The 14,074-nt window shown below is 45.0% G+C and overlaps 1 protein-coding gene across 3 annotated transcripts in view; it reads right to left on the bottom strand.

The window, feature by feature from the left end:
• The window catches only part of CDH20 (cadherin 20), a 1,428,111-nt gene that overhangs the window by 27,215 nt on the left and 1,386,822 nt on the right, over window positions 1-14,074 (bottom strand). For all 3 annotated transcript variants that reach the window (XM_069613654.1, XM_069613653.1, XM_069613655.1), the window contains 2 exons: window positions 10,771-10,892; window positions 5,841-5,958 (listed from right to left, as the gene is read on the bottom strand). In XM_069613654.1, coding sequence (XP_069469755.1) covers window positions 5,841-5,958; window positions 10,771-10,892 — 240 coding nt within the window. The remainder of the gene's footprint in view (window positions 1-5,840; window positions 5,959-10,770; window positions 10,893-14,074) is intronic.

Raw genomic sequence — 14,074 nt, 5'->3', positions numbered from 1 at the left:
ACACTGTAAAATTAAACGTGAAAACCAAATGGAAACATGTTGCCTGCACTGGTCTCCATTGGGGCTGAGCTGTGTACCCGAAAAAAGTGGTCTCCTTGCTACCTCGAAAAAATATATATATTCTTATTTTTCTCTTTTTAAACCGAAGCTCCTGTGGTGTAAGTTACTTTTGGACTTTGAGAACATTCAGACATGTAATTGCTAATTTTACTATAGTCGGTTTAAAAAGCTATAGCCTGTAAAATAGCACAGTGGGTTGAGCGCTCGCTGCTGTTATGTGTGTGTGTGATCTGCAGGTTGCAGGTTCGAATTTTCGGGAAGACCAACTCAGCCTTTCATCCTTCATCCTTCTGAGGTTGCTAAATGAGTACCAACTCAGGCTGGGTGATATTGTATGTATATTTGTCCTATATAAAGTGCTAAGGCGTAAGCGCTATACAATAACACATCATTATCATTTGGCCTTGGACGTCTGCTTACTTTCACAGTAATTTGGCAAAATGGGCCTATACACAGTGATATTAACGATGCATATGGTGACCCATTCTTGCATGAAATGTATACAACATTACAGTGATATCGTAACCATATTTTTCATAGAGTATTTAGGAACAATGCTATGTGATGCCACTTCCTGTTTGGTCAAGTGGTGAAACGTCATGCGCCATTGCTTCCTGTAATGGCAGTAGGGGGGGCAGGGTAAAATGACATCACTTCTTGTGATGTCATCAGAGGTCACGGGTCGCATGGTGTCACTTCCGCTACCCCTGGCATTTTGGTGAAATGACTTCCCTGCTGGGGGATTCCACTGAAATCACTGGAGGAAAGTCACAAAGAGATGAACTTTACCAACCCCTCACCTGGAAACCCCTCATCACTACACGGATAATGCTTCCAGTCAGTACGAAAACCCATTACTGTTGCTTGGAAGAAGCATTAATTGTGCAGCCAGTTAGCCAGAAGCGGAGAGCCACCCGAGGGCCAATAGCAGCGCTTGAAACACGAAACGGCGAAGGCCATTTTGATTAAGACTATAATGAAGCCCGTGAAGGATGCCTGGGTTGCACTAATGCTGCAGCAAATGATAAAGGAAAGGCCTGCTGTAAGAGAAGTCATTATTTCGAGGAAAAGGAAATGAAAAGAGAGAAGTAAATAGAGCAAGGCTATTACCATTACTGATGGGACTCACTCAACCAGTGGCTTGGAGATCTAATCAATGCAAGGGCTGATCAACGATACCGTGGGACATCTTCTCAAACGGGCAATTTAGGGCCCGATTCATGGAATATTTGCCCGGTTCAAATTTGCACTGCCGACACAAAGCCTGATTCATGGAACCGTGCAAAGTGTATTTTTATCCATGCAAAGTGCAAAAATGACTATGCACTGACTTTGCCCGGACTTTGCACTGCAAAAATACACTTTGCACGGTTCCATGAATCAGGGTCTGTGTCGGCAGTGCAAAGTCACTTTTCAGTAATGCCAATTCACTTTGAACCGGGCAAATATTCCATGAATCGGGCCCTAAAAATTGATGAAGACTAAACGTAACCATGCAAATGTTTATAACCTGATCTGAAGTCTATGTGACTTTTAGGATTTATTTACATACGATTTCTCAGCGCAGCAACGTTTTCCCATCAATTGGCTTCCTTAAGCATTGCATTCATTTTAGTTTCTTTAACAGATGAAGAAATCATGGATACCATTTTTGAGATTGTATAAAAACAATGAAGCTTTTTGAGAGTAGTTTGAGATGCCGCTAAATACACAGTGGACCCGCGCATTAAAGACCGAGAACAAGCAGCATTGCATGAAATGCGCTGGTGGCGGGTAATGTTGCAAAGGTGCCAGTTAATGTTGCAATCACAGGTTCAAAACAGCATTTCCGCTGACTGATTATTCGCCAAGCCATTTTTGCTCTACCCTTACACTAATGGCCACTGCAAAAAAACTATATTTTGTAAATAATGCTGAAAAGTTAACAGGCGCCAGTGGACACCTCTGTAGCAACAGTGCAATGCATGTGCGCCGGCCTCTGAATTACAGACTGCGCAAGCCATTGCACGCAGCAGAACATACTAAGCTAAGCGTATGGTGGAAACAGCAAAACATGCAGTATTTCCGAATACTGCTGTTTGCACAGCTCTGCCGAATGATTTGTTTCACATCTGAAACCCATGGAAACTGCCTCTCCACGCAAAGCATTGCCACATCTGATATTTCAGCCTGTGGTAATGTCACATGCGGTAAAATTGCATTTCCATATAAAGTCCTATGAGACTCCGAAGTGGTCTAAATCCTGTACACCAGGGGACTGCCACCTTTGGCTCTCCAGATATTTTCGGACTACATCTCCCATCATCCCTAACCAGCATAGTGAATAGCCGAATATCGTGGGATCTGTAGTTCGAAACATCTGGAGAGCCAAAGGTTGCAGACCCCTGATGTAGATCCTACCTGTTGCCGCGTGCCTTACACGTGTTGTAACTGTATTTAGAGCATGGTGGTATTTCGAAAGGAAGTACTGCCAAACCATTAATGGAGCCCCAAATCTTTCACTGCTTTCTTAATAACGTCTGATCTCTAAACGGATTTGAAGGATGAGGCATCTAGAGCCCGATTCATGGAACGTTTAGTGCAAAGCCACTTTGCACTGCAAAAATACACTTTGCACCGCTCTGTGAATCAGGGTGTTTTTTGGCAGTGCAAAGTGACTTTGCACCGCGCAAAAAATCCATGAAAAACATCTGTGTCCAAAGTTTAAAAACCCCAAGCCCACCTGCACAAAGGAAAATTAAATTGCTAAAAATCTTGGTGAACATGCACCAAGCATCCATTGCTGGGACCATCTATCCAGCCTTGGCAATGTGACCCCAGGGGTGACCAACTCCACCGGTGGTGCTAGACTTAGGCAGTGCTGGTCATGGGAAAAGAGAAGCCCCTCCCACCTAGCCCCGCCTGCTCCTGGCATTTGCCAATGGGAGGTTCTCCGTCCTTGAGGCCATAGCTCCTAGAATGGCAGAATGTGCCGGGCGTTAAATCCTGCTTCTCGTCCACTGGTCGCAAAAGTGAAAAAACGATCATAAGATCTGCACTGGCGCGATCTGAATGACACAAGGCCTAGTAAGATCGTTTGTTTGTCCTCCCTTTGTCTCTCCTTCCTTTTCTTGTCGCGCCTGGAACCACTTGTGTACAGGCGCGTTATAAATCACTTATCATATCATATCATTGATAAAACAACAACAATCTCTAAAACGGACAAAAGGCTCTTTTAGTTGCGAACCATATATTCTCTGCACTGCTGTCCCAATATGTAATGGGTACGCAATCATGATATGCCAGTGGAACACCCAAAAGGACCATTTTAGGCCAGGACCACTGATTTCTGATGGTAGTACTGCCTCATATGGCTAGTCACTGGCATTGTATATCTGTTAAAGCCTCACCTGCCATCTATAGCCATAATATGCCAACTACTGCCTTGCACGGCAGGAACGTCTATAAAATGCTGAGTGAAACCTCATGTAGCCTACAGAGAAAGTGAATTCTCATATGCCATAGACATCATCGTATGGAAGCTGCCGCTTCACAAGCCCAAGTGCTACGGTGAATGCCAACAGAGTCTCAACCACCCAAGTACTGTCATCTTATGGCAGGTAAAGCCTGAAATTCTGGGTACATGATTCAGCTTGTCTTTTTTATTAAAGTGCATATGTAACTGTATCACATTTGGTGATCTGAATTTGAGAAGTTACGGAAAATGAGGACGTGCAAGGTAGGGTGATTTTCCCAGGATCACACACATTGGTCAGGTGGAGCAACCAGAACTTGTGCGTATTTCACTGTCTTCGGTTTACCCAGTAGACCACATGTTCTAGCATCCCATCTTGATTATTACTCCAGCAAACTCATTTTACACTGTGCTCTTTAACGAGCAGAAAGGAGTCTTTTGTGTTTAATAAGGTGGATGTACGAAGCACCATGACACATTCTAAATGAATCTGAAAATATGAACTAAATCCTGACTGAAATCTTTTGGGTAAAATAATGTTGAACTGTTGCGATGGAAGGCAGGAGGAACACAACAACTAGTGGTAATCAATTCCGCAAGCCATCCCCATTCTTTCCTGCATACTGTATAAAACATGCTATTTCCTAAATGTACAGACGTACATAGAAGTAACTGCTTTGCACAGGTTACAATGAAGTTTACTGTTTCATACCGAGATGCTAATAGTTTTTGCTGTTTCTCAACTTGAAAAAAACTGCAAACCAAGATGGCTGCCGTGGACTAGGGGGAAGGGAACTAGACATAATCCCTTCTCATAATGAGGCCCATTTAATTCTGAATTTTACATGGCATGTACTGTTGTGGAAAATGCTTAGTTTTCTTATGCAAATGGACGAAGCATGCCCTCCCTCAAAAAATACTTGTGGCAGTCACTCCCATTGCGCAAGCAGTCATCATTTTGAAAAGGTGAACATAAGCAAACTCACTTAGAGTGCCAACGCAAAAGTGATTTATTTCTGCAAACCTTATTTTTTCAGTGAGCAATTAATCAATCATTGATATCTCAGCAGGAGGGCCAGTAGGGCAGGTGTTGCAGATGCAGTGCCAGGGTTACCAAGGAGATGACCACGGGTATCGGCTGGTACTCCTAGCTGCCCCCAAATGATGTCCATGGTTTTTGCATACACTTTGGTGAATGGGATATTGCAGTGTCGTGTTGAAATAAATCTTGCTGGGTAATTGCATTGCTGTTTCTTGAATGCAGGGAAATGCTTTCTCTCACTCCCCTGTTTGCTCATGAAGTCAGAATGTTCTGAATGCAGTCCGTAACCAACAGTTATTGACTGCCTTACGAGCAAATTAATTGGCTGAGAGGAAATCAGTAATGACCTGCATTTGCTAGTGTACATTAACATTCCTTTATACATTTATGTCAACTATTTCACAGTGAGAAAAGACAAATATCTCAAAGTGCTAACTTAAAACTCTCAAGGAGGCGCCTAGACACGCAGGAACCCTGTAACTCGTCTCTCCACTATTAACCTTCATAATAGCATTGCTTTCATGCAGCAGAAAGAGGACTTTTTCATTGATATCAGGAATAGTAGATTCACAACAAAAAGAAATCGGGAAGGAAACACCCATGAAGCAATGAATGGGAATTATATCTCAATAAAATCTCTATGACCTTGTGTGTGAAGGCCACTGGTATTGGACCCTTGAGATTCCCTTAATTCTGGCTTTACTGCAGCAATGAATAAATGTAGATAAAAGAACCAATACTGTCTGGTTGACAAACACAGTTCACAGCCACAGGATTCAAACTCTTTCCCTAGTAGCAATGCTTGTTTGTGACGTGTAAGTCCATTTACCCCTGAAGAGTCTTTTGAATCGTTAATGTGTCCATGATGCCTCTGCATCGAACAGTACTTTGCAGCCCTGACCTTCAGGAAATGATGTGCCTTCTTTATTGGGTGCCATGGGATAACGTCGCTGTGATAACCTCTCCATTTAGGCGACTTCTTCTTCCCTGAGCCCTAAAATTCTTTCCCCTAATATTCGAGGAGGGGTATAGTTATATATTATTACCTCCAATCCTGGAGTATTTGGGGAAAGTGTTTGAGTTTCTGGTGGCTGCATTTTTAGGGAAATGTCGCACCTGGTGCCATTTTCACAGCAGCATTATCACTGGATATGCATTATTGCCCCTCGGGCAAGTTGTAATTTGCAATTAGTTATGAAAACAGTCAATTACAGAAAGTGAACATAGTAAGGGCCCGCAGCTGAGGCCGGCATTCCTGTGGCGAGCTGCGTTCACCCTGATTACCTTGATTGTCCCGCAGAGTGAAGTTGGGGTTGTTGGCGGCCTCTGGAGCCAAGCTGTAGTGGAAGTGCTGTCCTTCTTGGGGGTCATCCTGGTCTATTGCAGTCAGGGTCTGGATCATCTGGGAGAAGCAGGGGAGAGCACACAGAGGTTCAACCAGACAGACAGAAGCGAACATGCTTACAGCAGACACTACCCAGCGGACCCTTGCATGCTGTGCTGGCCTCTACAAACCAGGGACACAAGCGAAGGGGAGAAGGCCTTTCTTGTGTAAAATTGTGCACGCGCTTCTGAAGGGCTAGTGCCTGCCCCTTACATATCGTCCACCAAAAACCTTTTCCAGCTTGGACCTTGTTCAGGTACAATTTAGGGTTAACTGTCGGCCAAGAAGATGGATTAAGAATAGTCTAGAAGGTGATCGGCAACAAAACGTGAACGTTCTAGGTTTAGATTGCTCTCACATCCATCCAATTATTCATACATTTCTCTCTCCTTCCTAATTCCCTGTCCAGCCCTCATGTGCCTGTATCAGATGGCATGCTAACCCCCAGAGCCGGCCTTAGGGGGGGCGAGCCGGGCGACCGCCCGGGGCACCACGCCCCCCAGGGCGCCTTTTGCCCCCGCCACGCCAGCTCGGAGGAGTCTTTAAAGGGGTCTCCCGAGCTGGCGTTGTGGGAGAAGGCGCAGCAGGTGGCCTTTTGCTGTAAATTGTGCCCGCGGCAGGGGGGTGCATTTAAATGCGCCCCTCTGCCGCGGGCACTTTTCACAAGAAAAGGCACCATTAGCCCCACACCACGCCAGCTCCGGGGAGTCTTTCAAGGGCTCCCCCGAGCTGGTATGGTGGCAGAAGGTGTGGCAGGCGCCTCATTGCCATTGAATGAACCCGCAGCGGCGGGCTCATTCAATGGCAATGGGGTGCTAAAACGAGGAGGTTAAAAAAAAAAAAGAAAGTGGCCCCTCCTTGCCCCGCCCCCTTCCGCCCCGCCCCCTGTTAACCAGGGGGCGCTGAGGGCGAGCGCCAATTCGTCCAGGGCGCTGCTGCCCTTAAGGCCGGCCCTGCTAACCCCTCCCCCAACTTACAAAGTACCACACAAATCTGCCCATCTTGTCACCTTACAGTATTGATAGAGACTCGGCCTTGTTTTACTGCGGGAAAGGATAATGTTATTGCAATGGAAAGAAAGGGCCACTAGGTGGCGATGCAGATCACCGGTCAGGACTCTGCCTTATTCTATGATAGAACCAGAAGAAGCAGCACTGTCTATTTGGGTTGGCCAGAACCTGGGCAATAACCACTGGTATTGCTTTTGAGTTCCGCACCACCTTTGGGGGCTGCCACACATCCTATCTGTTTTCCTTACTTGCCTGTGCCCCGATGGTGGTGGCAGAAGAGGCTACAGTGCTACACAAGCGGTTCCATCCCTAGCAAGCTTCTCTGGTCCATGCGCCATCTCAGCTGAGATGAAAATAGAAAGGGGGCACCTTCATCTGTAAGGGCTCTCCCATTTTCTATGGAGGCCATGTTTTAAAAAAATATTTTGGTATTAGACAGTGCTTTTGCGCTACCTATAAAGCCAAAGCTATTACCATAGGCCTGCCACTAGGCGGAAGACGGATGTGAGGATGGGCACACGGCATGTGGCTGTTGTTTGGTATTTTTACTCACCCATTGATTAACTGTAGCCTTGCTAATCCCTATGGCAATTCCCACCCACTACCGGCCCCTCTCCACCTAAAACACACCCTCGTGAGATCTTTCTGAGCTAGCTCAATTGCGCATTAACATTACACGATTGGCTTTTATCTGGCTGCCATTGTCATTTCTAAGCAGCCATCTGAAGGGTAATGGCTGGATTGCAGCTGTAGATCATATCCTGGCATAATACAAATGTCTTCACTAAGTGTGTGTCAGCCACTTGATTTCTAATGTGTGTCCTCGCATATTTTAATGAATTGAGGTCCTGGTAAAAACAAGCATGGCTGAACCAACAGTTTCTGCTCTTTTACAGGCAATAAGTAGGCATTTGCCAGGTACTCAAATCATGTTGCCATCCTATGGCCAGGTAGTACCATCATGGCAGTGCCTGGCAAATGTCTATATCATTTCAACCCAAAACTGTTAGCTTTGCTAATGCATGTCTTAGTGAGGGCAACACGTCTGTTGTGACGTACAGCTCTTTAATCCCTTGCCCTCAATAAAATATAAAAATCACCCAGACATTTATACTTGGTGCTAATTGGCCTAAAGCCTGTTGCAGAGGCCAGTGGCAGGTGTTAACGTCCTAGACACTGTGTTAGAGGCCCTTGCCTCGGGGCCTTTAACATCTGGTATAAGCTATACCTATAGAGCAGCAATCAGGGGGATTCTTGTGATTTCCTGTGCATGACATTGTAACTTGTGCAGCAGCACGTGCTTTAATGCATAATTCAGCCCGTTGTTGCTTGCCTTTTGTTTGTTTTGTACCATTTTCTGCTAATGGGAAAATACTTTATTAACCCACAATAATCGTTTCAAACGAGTAACTTATGGTCTTCTTGTACGGCAGATCCCGGGAGTCAAAAACCTTGTCGCCAGTTGTTGAACACTGATGCAAGTGAAGGATGCGACACCTGGTTTTAGGGAGTTCCTTCCCTTTATTACCTCCTTCTCTCTCTTATAACTTCTAACTGCCGTTACTACGGCTCCGCCCCTTTCTCCTCCTCCCTCTTCCTGCACTGTGTTCTTGGCTCTGCTTAAAGGCACAGTAACCTCCAACGTGATCTACAGTCACTGTTTCAATATTTGGGGGATTAACAGTACAACCAGACGGCAGAACATGTGCTTTGTGTTTTCTAAATTTTGAATTACACAATGTGGGGGGTAGTATGTTTAAATGTCCCCTGTAGGACGGAAAAGGGAGAAACAAGCAATAGGTAGGCAACCAGGGAGGTGGTTATTTTAATGGTTGCAAAAATATAGAATGAAAATCATAGCCTCAAAAATGATAGGTTTCTTTGGTAAGAAATCACCATTGAGGGTATTATTTTTAATCAAGGGCGCATTCTGTTAATAAGTCAGCATAAATGGAATCTTGTCTTTTAATTTTATTACTAAAATGAGTGTACATGCCTGTGTACACGGGTCACAGTGCAGGTTTTCATGAACACAGTAGGGCTGCTATGGATCCTAAGCCTACAGCGCCCTCTAGCGGTGACAATCGGCGTAGCTATGCGAATTGGCCCACTGTATATCTTAAGGCAACAGAGCAGTCTGAGCGTTCGGGCAGCCTCTACTGCGCATGATGGCATCAGACAAACATACATCTGGCCTTTATATCATTAAGTTACCTACTGGTTCTCGTCAGTGCATTGTTCTCCCCTGTTGAGATATAGGAGCCCCCTTCAAAGTGCTGCAGTGCAGGCACGAAGCCCCGCCACAGCACTCAATTATGTCTATAATGGAGGTTGTCATTACTCGGCCTAGTCATAATGGAGCTTTGCTAGACTCCTCCCCTGTTTTAGACATACAGTCCTTTGGTCCTCTGCTCCCCAACCATGCCCTTCCCCCATGATTGTAAAGTGCCATGTTGCTTCCCGAAGCTAGGTCTGCACTCAATAAATACCCCAATAATAATAATAATGATAGAATGCAGTAATGCACATCCTTGCTGTGCCGTCAGACAGCTTGTGCAACGTTCATAGTTATGAAGAAGATATTACTGTCCACCGTGTTAAATGTTGTATTATTTGGCATGAATTCCCCCTCAAGAAGATGCCTGGCACACATGGTTCTCAGAGGGTGGTATTCCGTTAGTCTTGCCCATTCCCTCTCTCCTGTAGCGTCTACCTGCATTCACCTTCTTGCACAGCCAATCCTTGTCTCTGCTACGTTTGACAATGGGGCTTGGCAGCCCCAGATTATATCTCGGGAGTTTGCAAGGGGTCACCTAAAAAGTTCTACCTGAACGTTCTGGCCTCCACACTTCATGGGCTGTCTAAGCACATCTCAGGGCCATCACACAACCATGCGTCCACTGTTTCCATTACTTCCCTTTAAGGCAAAAAACAAATGGCCATGAGAGAAACTGGCCTGTTACTAGAGAGTGCCTAATGTTCCCTCTTTCCAGATGAGCACACCGTTTGATCAGCTGCCCTCCATTACACCTGCACCCCTACTTATACAATCATTGGCCGTCTACCTCTTCACCTCGTACCCACTCCATTTGTTTGTCCTGTTTGCTCCATCGCCAAGGAGGTCAACTATAGCTAGCTGGTGACCCCCAGTATGGATGTTAAGAGTACATATTCAAGGCGCCCTTGAGAGCTGTCGTTCCTTGGCTGATAAAGCTAGGTAGAAAATAGTTCTGCCCCATGAAACAAATTTATTTAGTTTATGAATTTAAGGCGAACACCCAAGGTTGGCTGGCTAGTAGGTGGCGTTCTGACATGTGTGGCTTGTTATCTGAAATGGCCTATTCTACTGTACAAACAATAGACAATTTTAGCCAGTGCTTAATTTCTAAGAAAATAAGTGCCAGGGCCCAAATATCTCACTTGTGACACTGCACCTCACCATTGCTGCCACCACCCACAGCTGCTCCCCACAGTCTCAACACATTTGGGGGTTAAACTACAGCTCGCACCTGCTCATTGGGGTTTATGGATGCCCTGGCTACCATTACTTCATAATCAATCTGAGTCTGAGACAGTAAATGCCAGTACTCGGAAATAAGTGCTGGGGCTGAGCCCTGCAAACACCCCCACAAATTAAGCACTGGTTTAGCTCTACAAATTGGCCCGTAGGTGACATGTCTGTGTTAAACAAAACACCCAAATGAATACATTTTTAGAAATAATATTTTTTTGTGTGAAACTATACCACTGGCAAACTGCGACGTCTCATGATGCGGAATATAACACTCGAGGGCGAGGAACCTCTGCGGACAGTTCTCACCTGTCCGGATTTCGCATTTTCGCAGACATAGGTTTCGTAGAAGCGGGTAAACTCCGGGGCATTGTCGTTGACGTCCAGGACCTTGACTGTAACAGGGACCGTTCCAATCTGGGTGGGATTGTCTGCAAGAGAAATCAAAGTCAGATGCAACTTCATCGGAAAGAAGATTGCCCTGTCATCTCGCCATAGAGCGGCGAATGAAAAATGGCCGCAGTATCAGACTGCGATCTGGCCACACTGTTCTTGCCGGGCGGGGAGGCTGGTCTTCTTGCAAATCCTTTACACATTTTAATCTAGGGTTTTATTTATGTGATGGCAAATCAACAGCACTTACTATTCAGACACAGTAGCTATATGTCCATTCTTCACAGCTGGTCTGGGGTATGGATTTTCTTCCAGGGGATATTTACCTCGGAGCAGAAAATTATTGCATCGTACAAATCTTGTACAGGGTGTCTGAGCTCATCTGTTTTTGCTGTTTTTTTCTTGCAATGACAGTTGTTATCTGAACTACGTACTTCAAGGACAATTTCTCTACTGCAGCTACAGATGGGAATTACCGGAAGTACTGGGCTTTTCAGGGGCCATTTCTGGCTTAGAGCTGAATAAATATAAAAATAAGGACTCCCCCCCACCCCCCGGTGATGGGAATTTAAAACAGTCCCCCCTCTGGAATTTAGAAGAAAAGTATTTCAAAATGCACTCATTTTAAAATGTATTTCTTTAGAAATAAGGAGCTAACATTGTATGTGATTACTGACATGTATTTATAATTTTAAGTTTTATGTGGAATATTTCGATGGAACTAAAAAAAAACATTGGGCCTCATTACGAGAATGGAGGTAGCCATGGAGCTATTAGCTCTATGGCTGCCTCCGTTCCGGGCTCCATTACCGGGTTCCTGCAATGGGGACTTACTGGGTTACTCCGACATAGGAGGACCCGGTAATTCCTCCTTGCAGGAACCATTCCCCATTCCCATTTGAGCCCCCATAGGGCTCAATGGGAATGGGGAGGGAGGTAATAACGGGCAGATTACATCTGGCCCGTTATTGCCTCCCTCTTCCCCTCGCAGGACCCGGAAAGCACACCTGGTTTTACCAGGCGTGCAATCCGGGTCCCGCGGTGGGAAGCTCGTAATCGGCGCTTACGGAATGAAGGGGGCCGGTCCCGTACCGGCCCCCTTCATTACGGGAGCGCCAGACTTATAATGAGACCCATTATGTTAAATAAATGTAGTTTACAATTGCCCTCTCCACACAGAAATGTTGTGACTTTTTTTTTGGGTTGTCGCGTGCTCTGTTAGCCAGTTTACGAACGGTGGAACCAAAAGATATGGGGGGTTTCTTATGTTTAAAATACCACCAGTGCTAAATAAATATTCCACAGTGATCACAACTTTGTTGGTAATGCCAGCAGTGGTTCAGTTATTCATTACTCCTTATGAAAACCCCAAGCACACAGGATGAAGAATCTTGGTGGACACTGCTTATGGACGGTGAAAAAACGAATTGGACGACAGCAGTCGCTCTTTTTATAAAGAAACTCGGCCTCTCATAAAGAAACAACGCATAGAGTGATCAGAGGAAATAAGGACTTAATGGGCGTCATCTTGAGAGTGTTAACTCAGGGTTGTACACTTTTCAATCTTTTGGTAAAAATTGCAACACAATTAAAGCAAATAAATAAAAAAAATACAAAAAATTACTCCTTCTGAAATTGCATATCTTCTGGTGGTATATACCGAGGTGATAATTACCACATGTCGTAAAAGAAAGGAAACACATATGAATCTGATTTTTGAGTTAAAAATAAGCGTATTTAATTACCATCCAAATGATATGACAAACAATATAATGAAGATAAAAATACAACAAAAACGGTCAAAGCAATTCGATAAAATGGCTGCCGTGCACTGTTCTAATCATTATTAAGCTTTAATTCATCAACCAACGTCCTAAACCCTCTCCGTCTCTAGCAGCTGTATTTTCAGGTTCGTACTTAGAGTTGTATCCTGGTTATATTCTAAGCGTCCTCCTGGTGCACCACCTGACATGTTCTGAGTGCCCACGCTCCGCGCATGAGCTTGGTCACAGCATATGCAACCATCTGGCTGGCTGCAACGTGGGGCCAGACAGGAACCTCTTGAAGGTGTCTCAGGCTGCTTCCCAAAGTAGAGGCTTCACACATTTAAGCCTATGGATAGCCTAGTTTGGGCAAAGAACAGAGAATGAGGGGCGCTTTCGATCAATTTCCCACAGGTGCACTGACACTCACATACATCATGGCCCTTCCAGTTACCCACCACCGCTGCAAGAGGAAGTGAGTCTATGCGGGACCACATATGCAGCATTCACATTTCAGGGTTGAGCTTTGTGTCGAGGTAGGGCTCCCGACCCGTCATTTATTGCTACTCTTTGCATCAGCAGTAGCTGTGGGTTTTGGGAAGCCTACACAAGTAACACCTGATGCCTCTACTCCCAATATCTTATCTTCAATCTTGCAGGTCATGCTTTTTGATCTGAATTGGGGAGTCCAACAAGTGTCTCAAACCGAACTCGGCAAAGGCCGGTCTGATAGCTCTAAACTAATCCGATCGTCTTCTACTGCATGAGCCTACATCTCCATCCACATGTAGATTGGAGGAACCTGGGAGGGCCAGATTCTAACCTAAAATGGTCACGGTTTAAAAGTCGGCTCTTCGCTAAGAGGCCTAACAGCCAACCCTCACAGTTACCATCAAGGAGGTTGCCAGGGGGGTCTTGATGAGGGACGTTCAAAATATGTTTGATTTTTTGGCCAAATAACTATCTCTACGGTGAAAAATGAACCGCTGTTGGCAAAAGAAATGCTGTCAGCAATGCTATATATCAATTCTACAGAACTTAGCTGTCTTCAGGGACCCCACCTGAGCTACATTTGGTTGAGTAGGAGTGGGTTTTGATTTTGACCTTGCTTAAAATAAGTTCCCAGCCAGTCTTATTCCTGGTGGTAATTTGCACAATTTTTAGATATCATGTTAGATGTGATAGCGGTTATCAGTGGCAATGGAATTACGACCGGAGGTAATGCACTTACCAACAGCTGTCATTTCACCACCTACGATAAAGTAATCACTTGAAGTTGTGGCTTTGTCCTTCTGTAATGGGAATTATTTTACTTACAGCAGTCAATACCACTTACCAGTTGCAGTTATGATACTGGCATATCATAATCAGGGCATCCAGGCTCGAACAAAAAAGTGTCATTGTGTACAACGTGTACTTCCTAGGATCGTAACATGTAAGGTGGTGTGTTATTAAGA

Source organism: Ambystoma mexicanum, chromosome 5p (genome assembly GCF_040938575.1).
Source record: "Ambystoma mexicanum isolate Mex_15411 chromosome 5p, UKY_AmexF1_1, whole genome shotgun sequence".
NCBI lineage: Eukaryota > Metazoa > Chordata > Amphibia > Caudata > Ambystomatidae > Ambystoma > Ambystoma mexicanum.
Note: the sequence above shows the minus strand (reverse complement) of the source record. Positions and strands in the feature narration are given on the sequence as shown.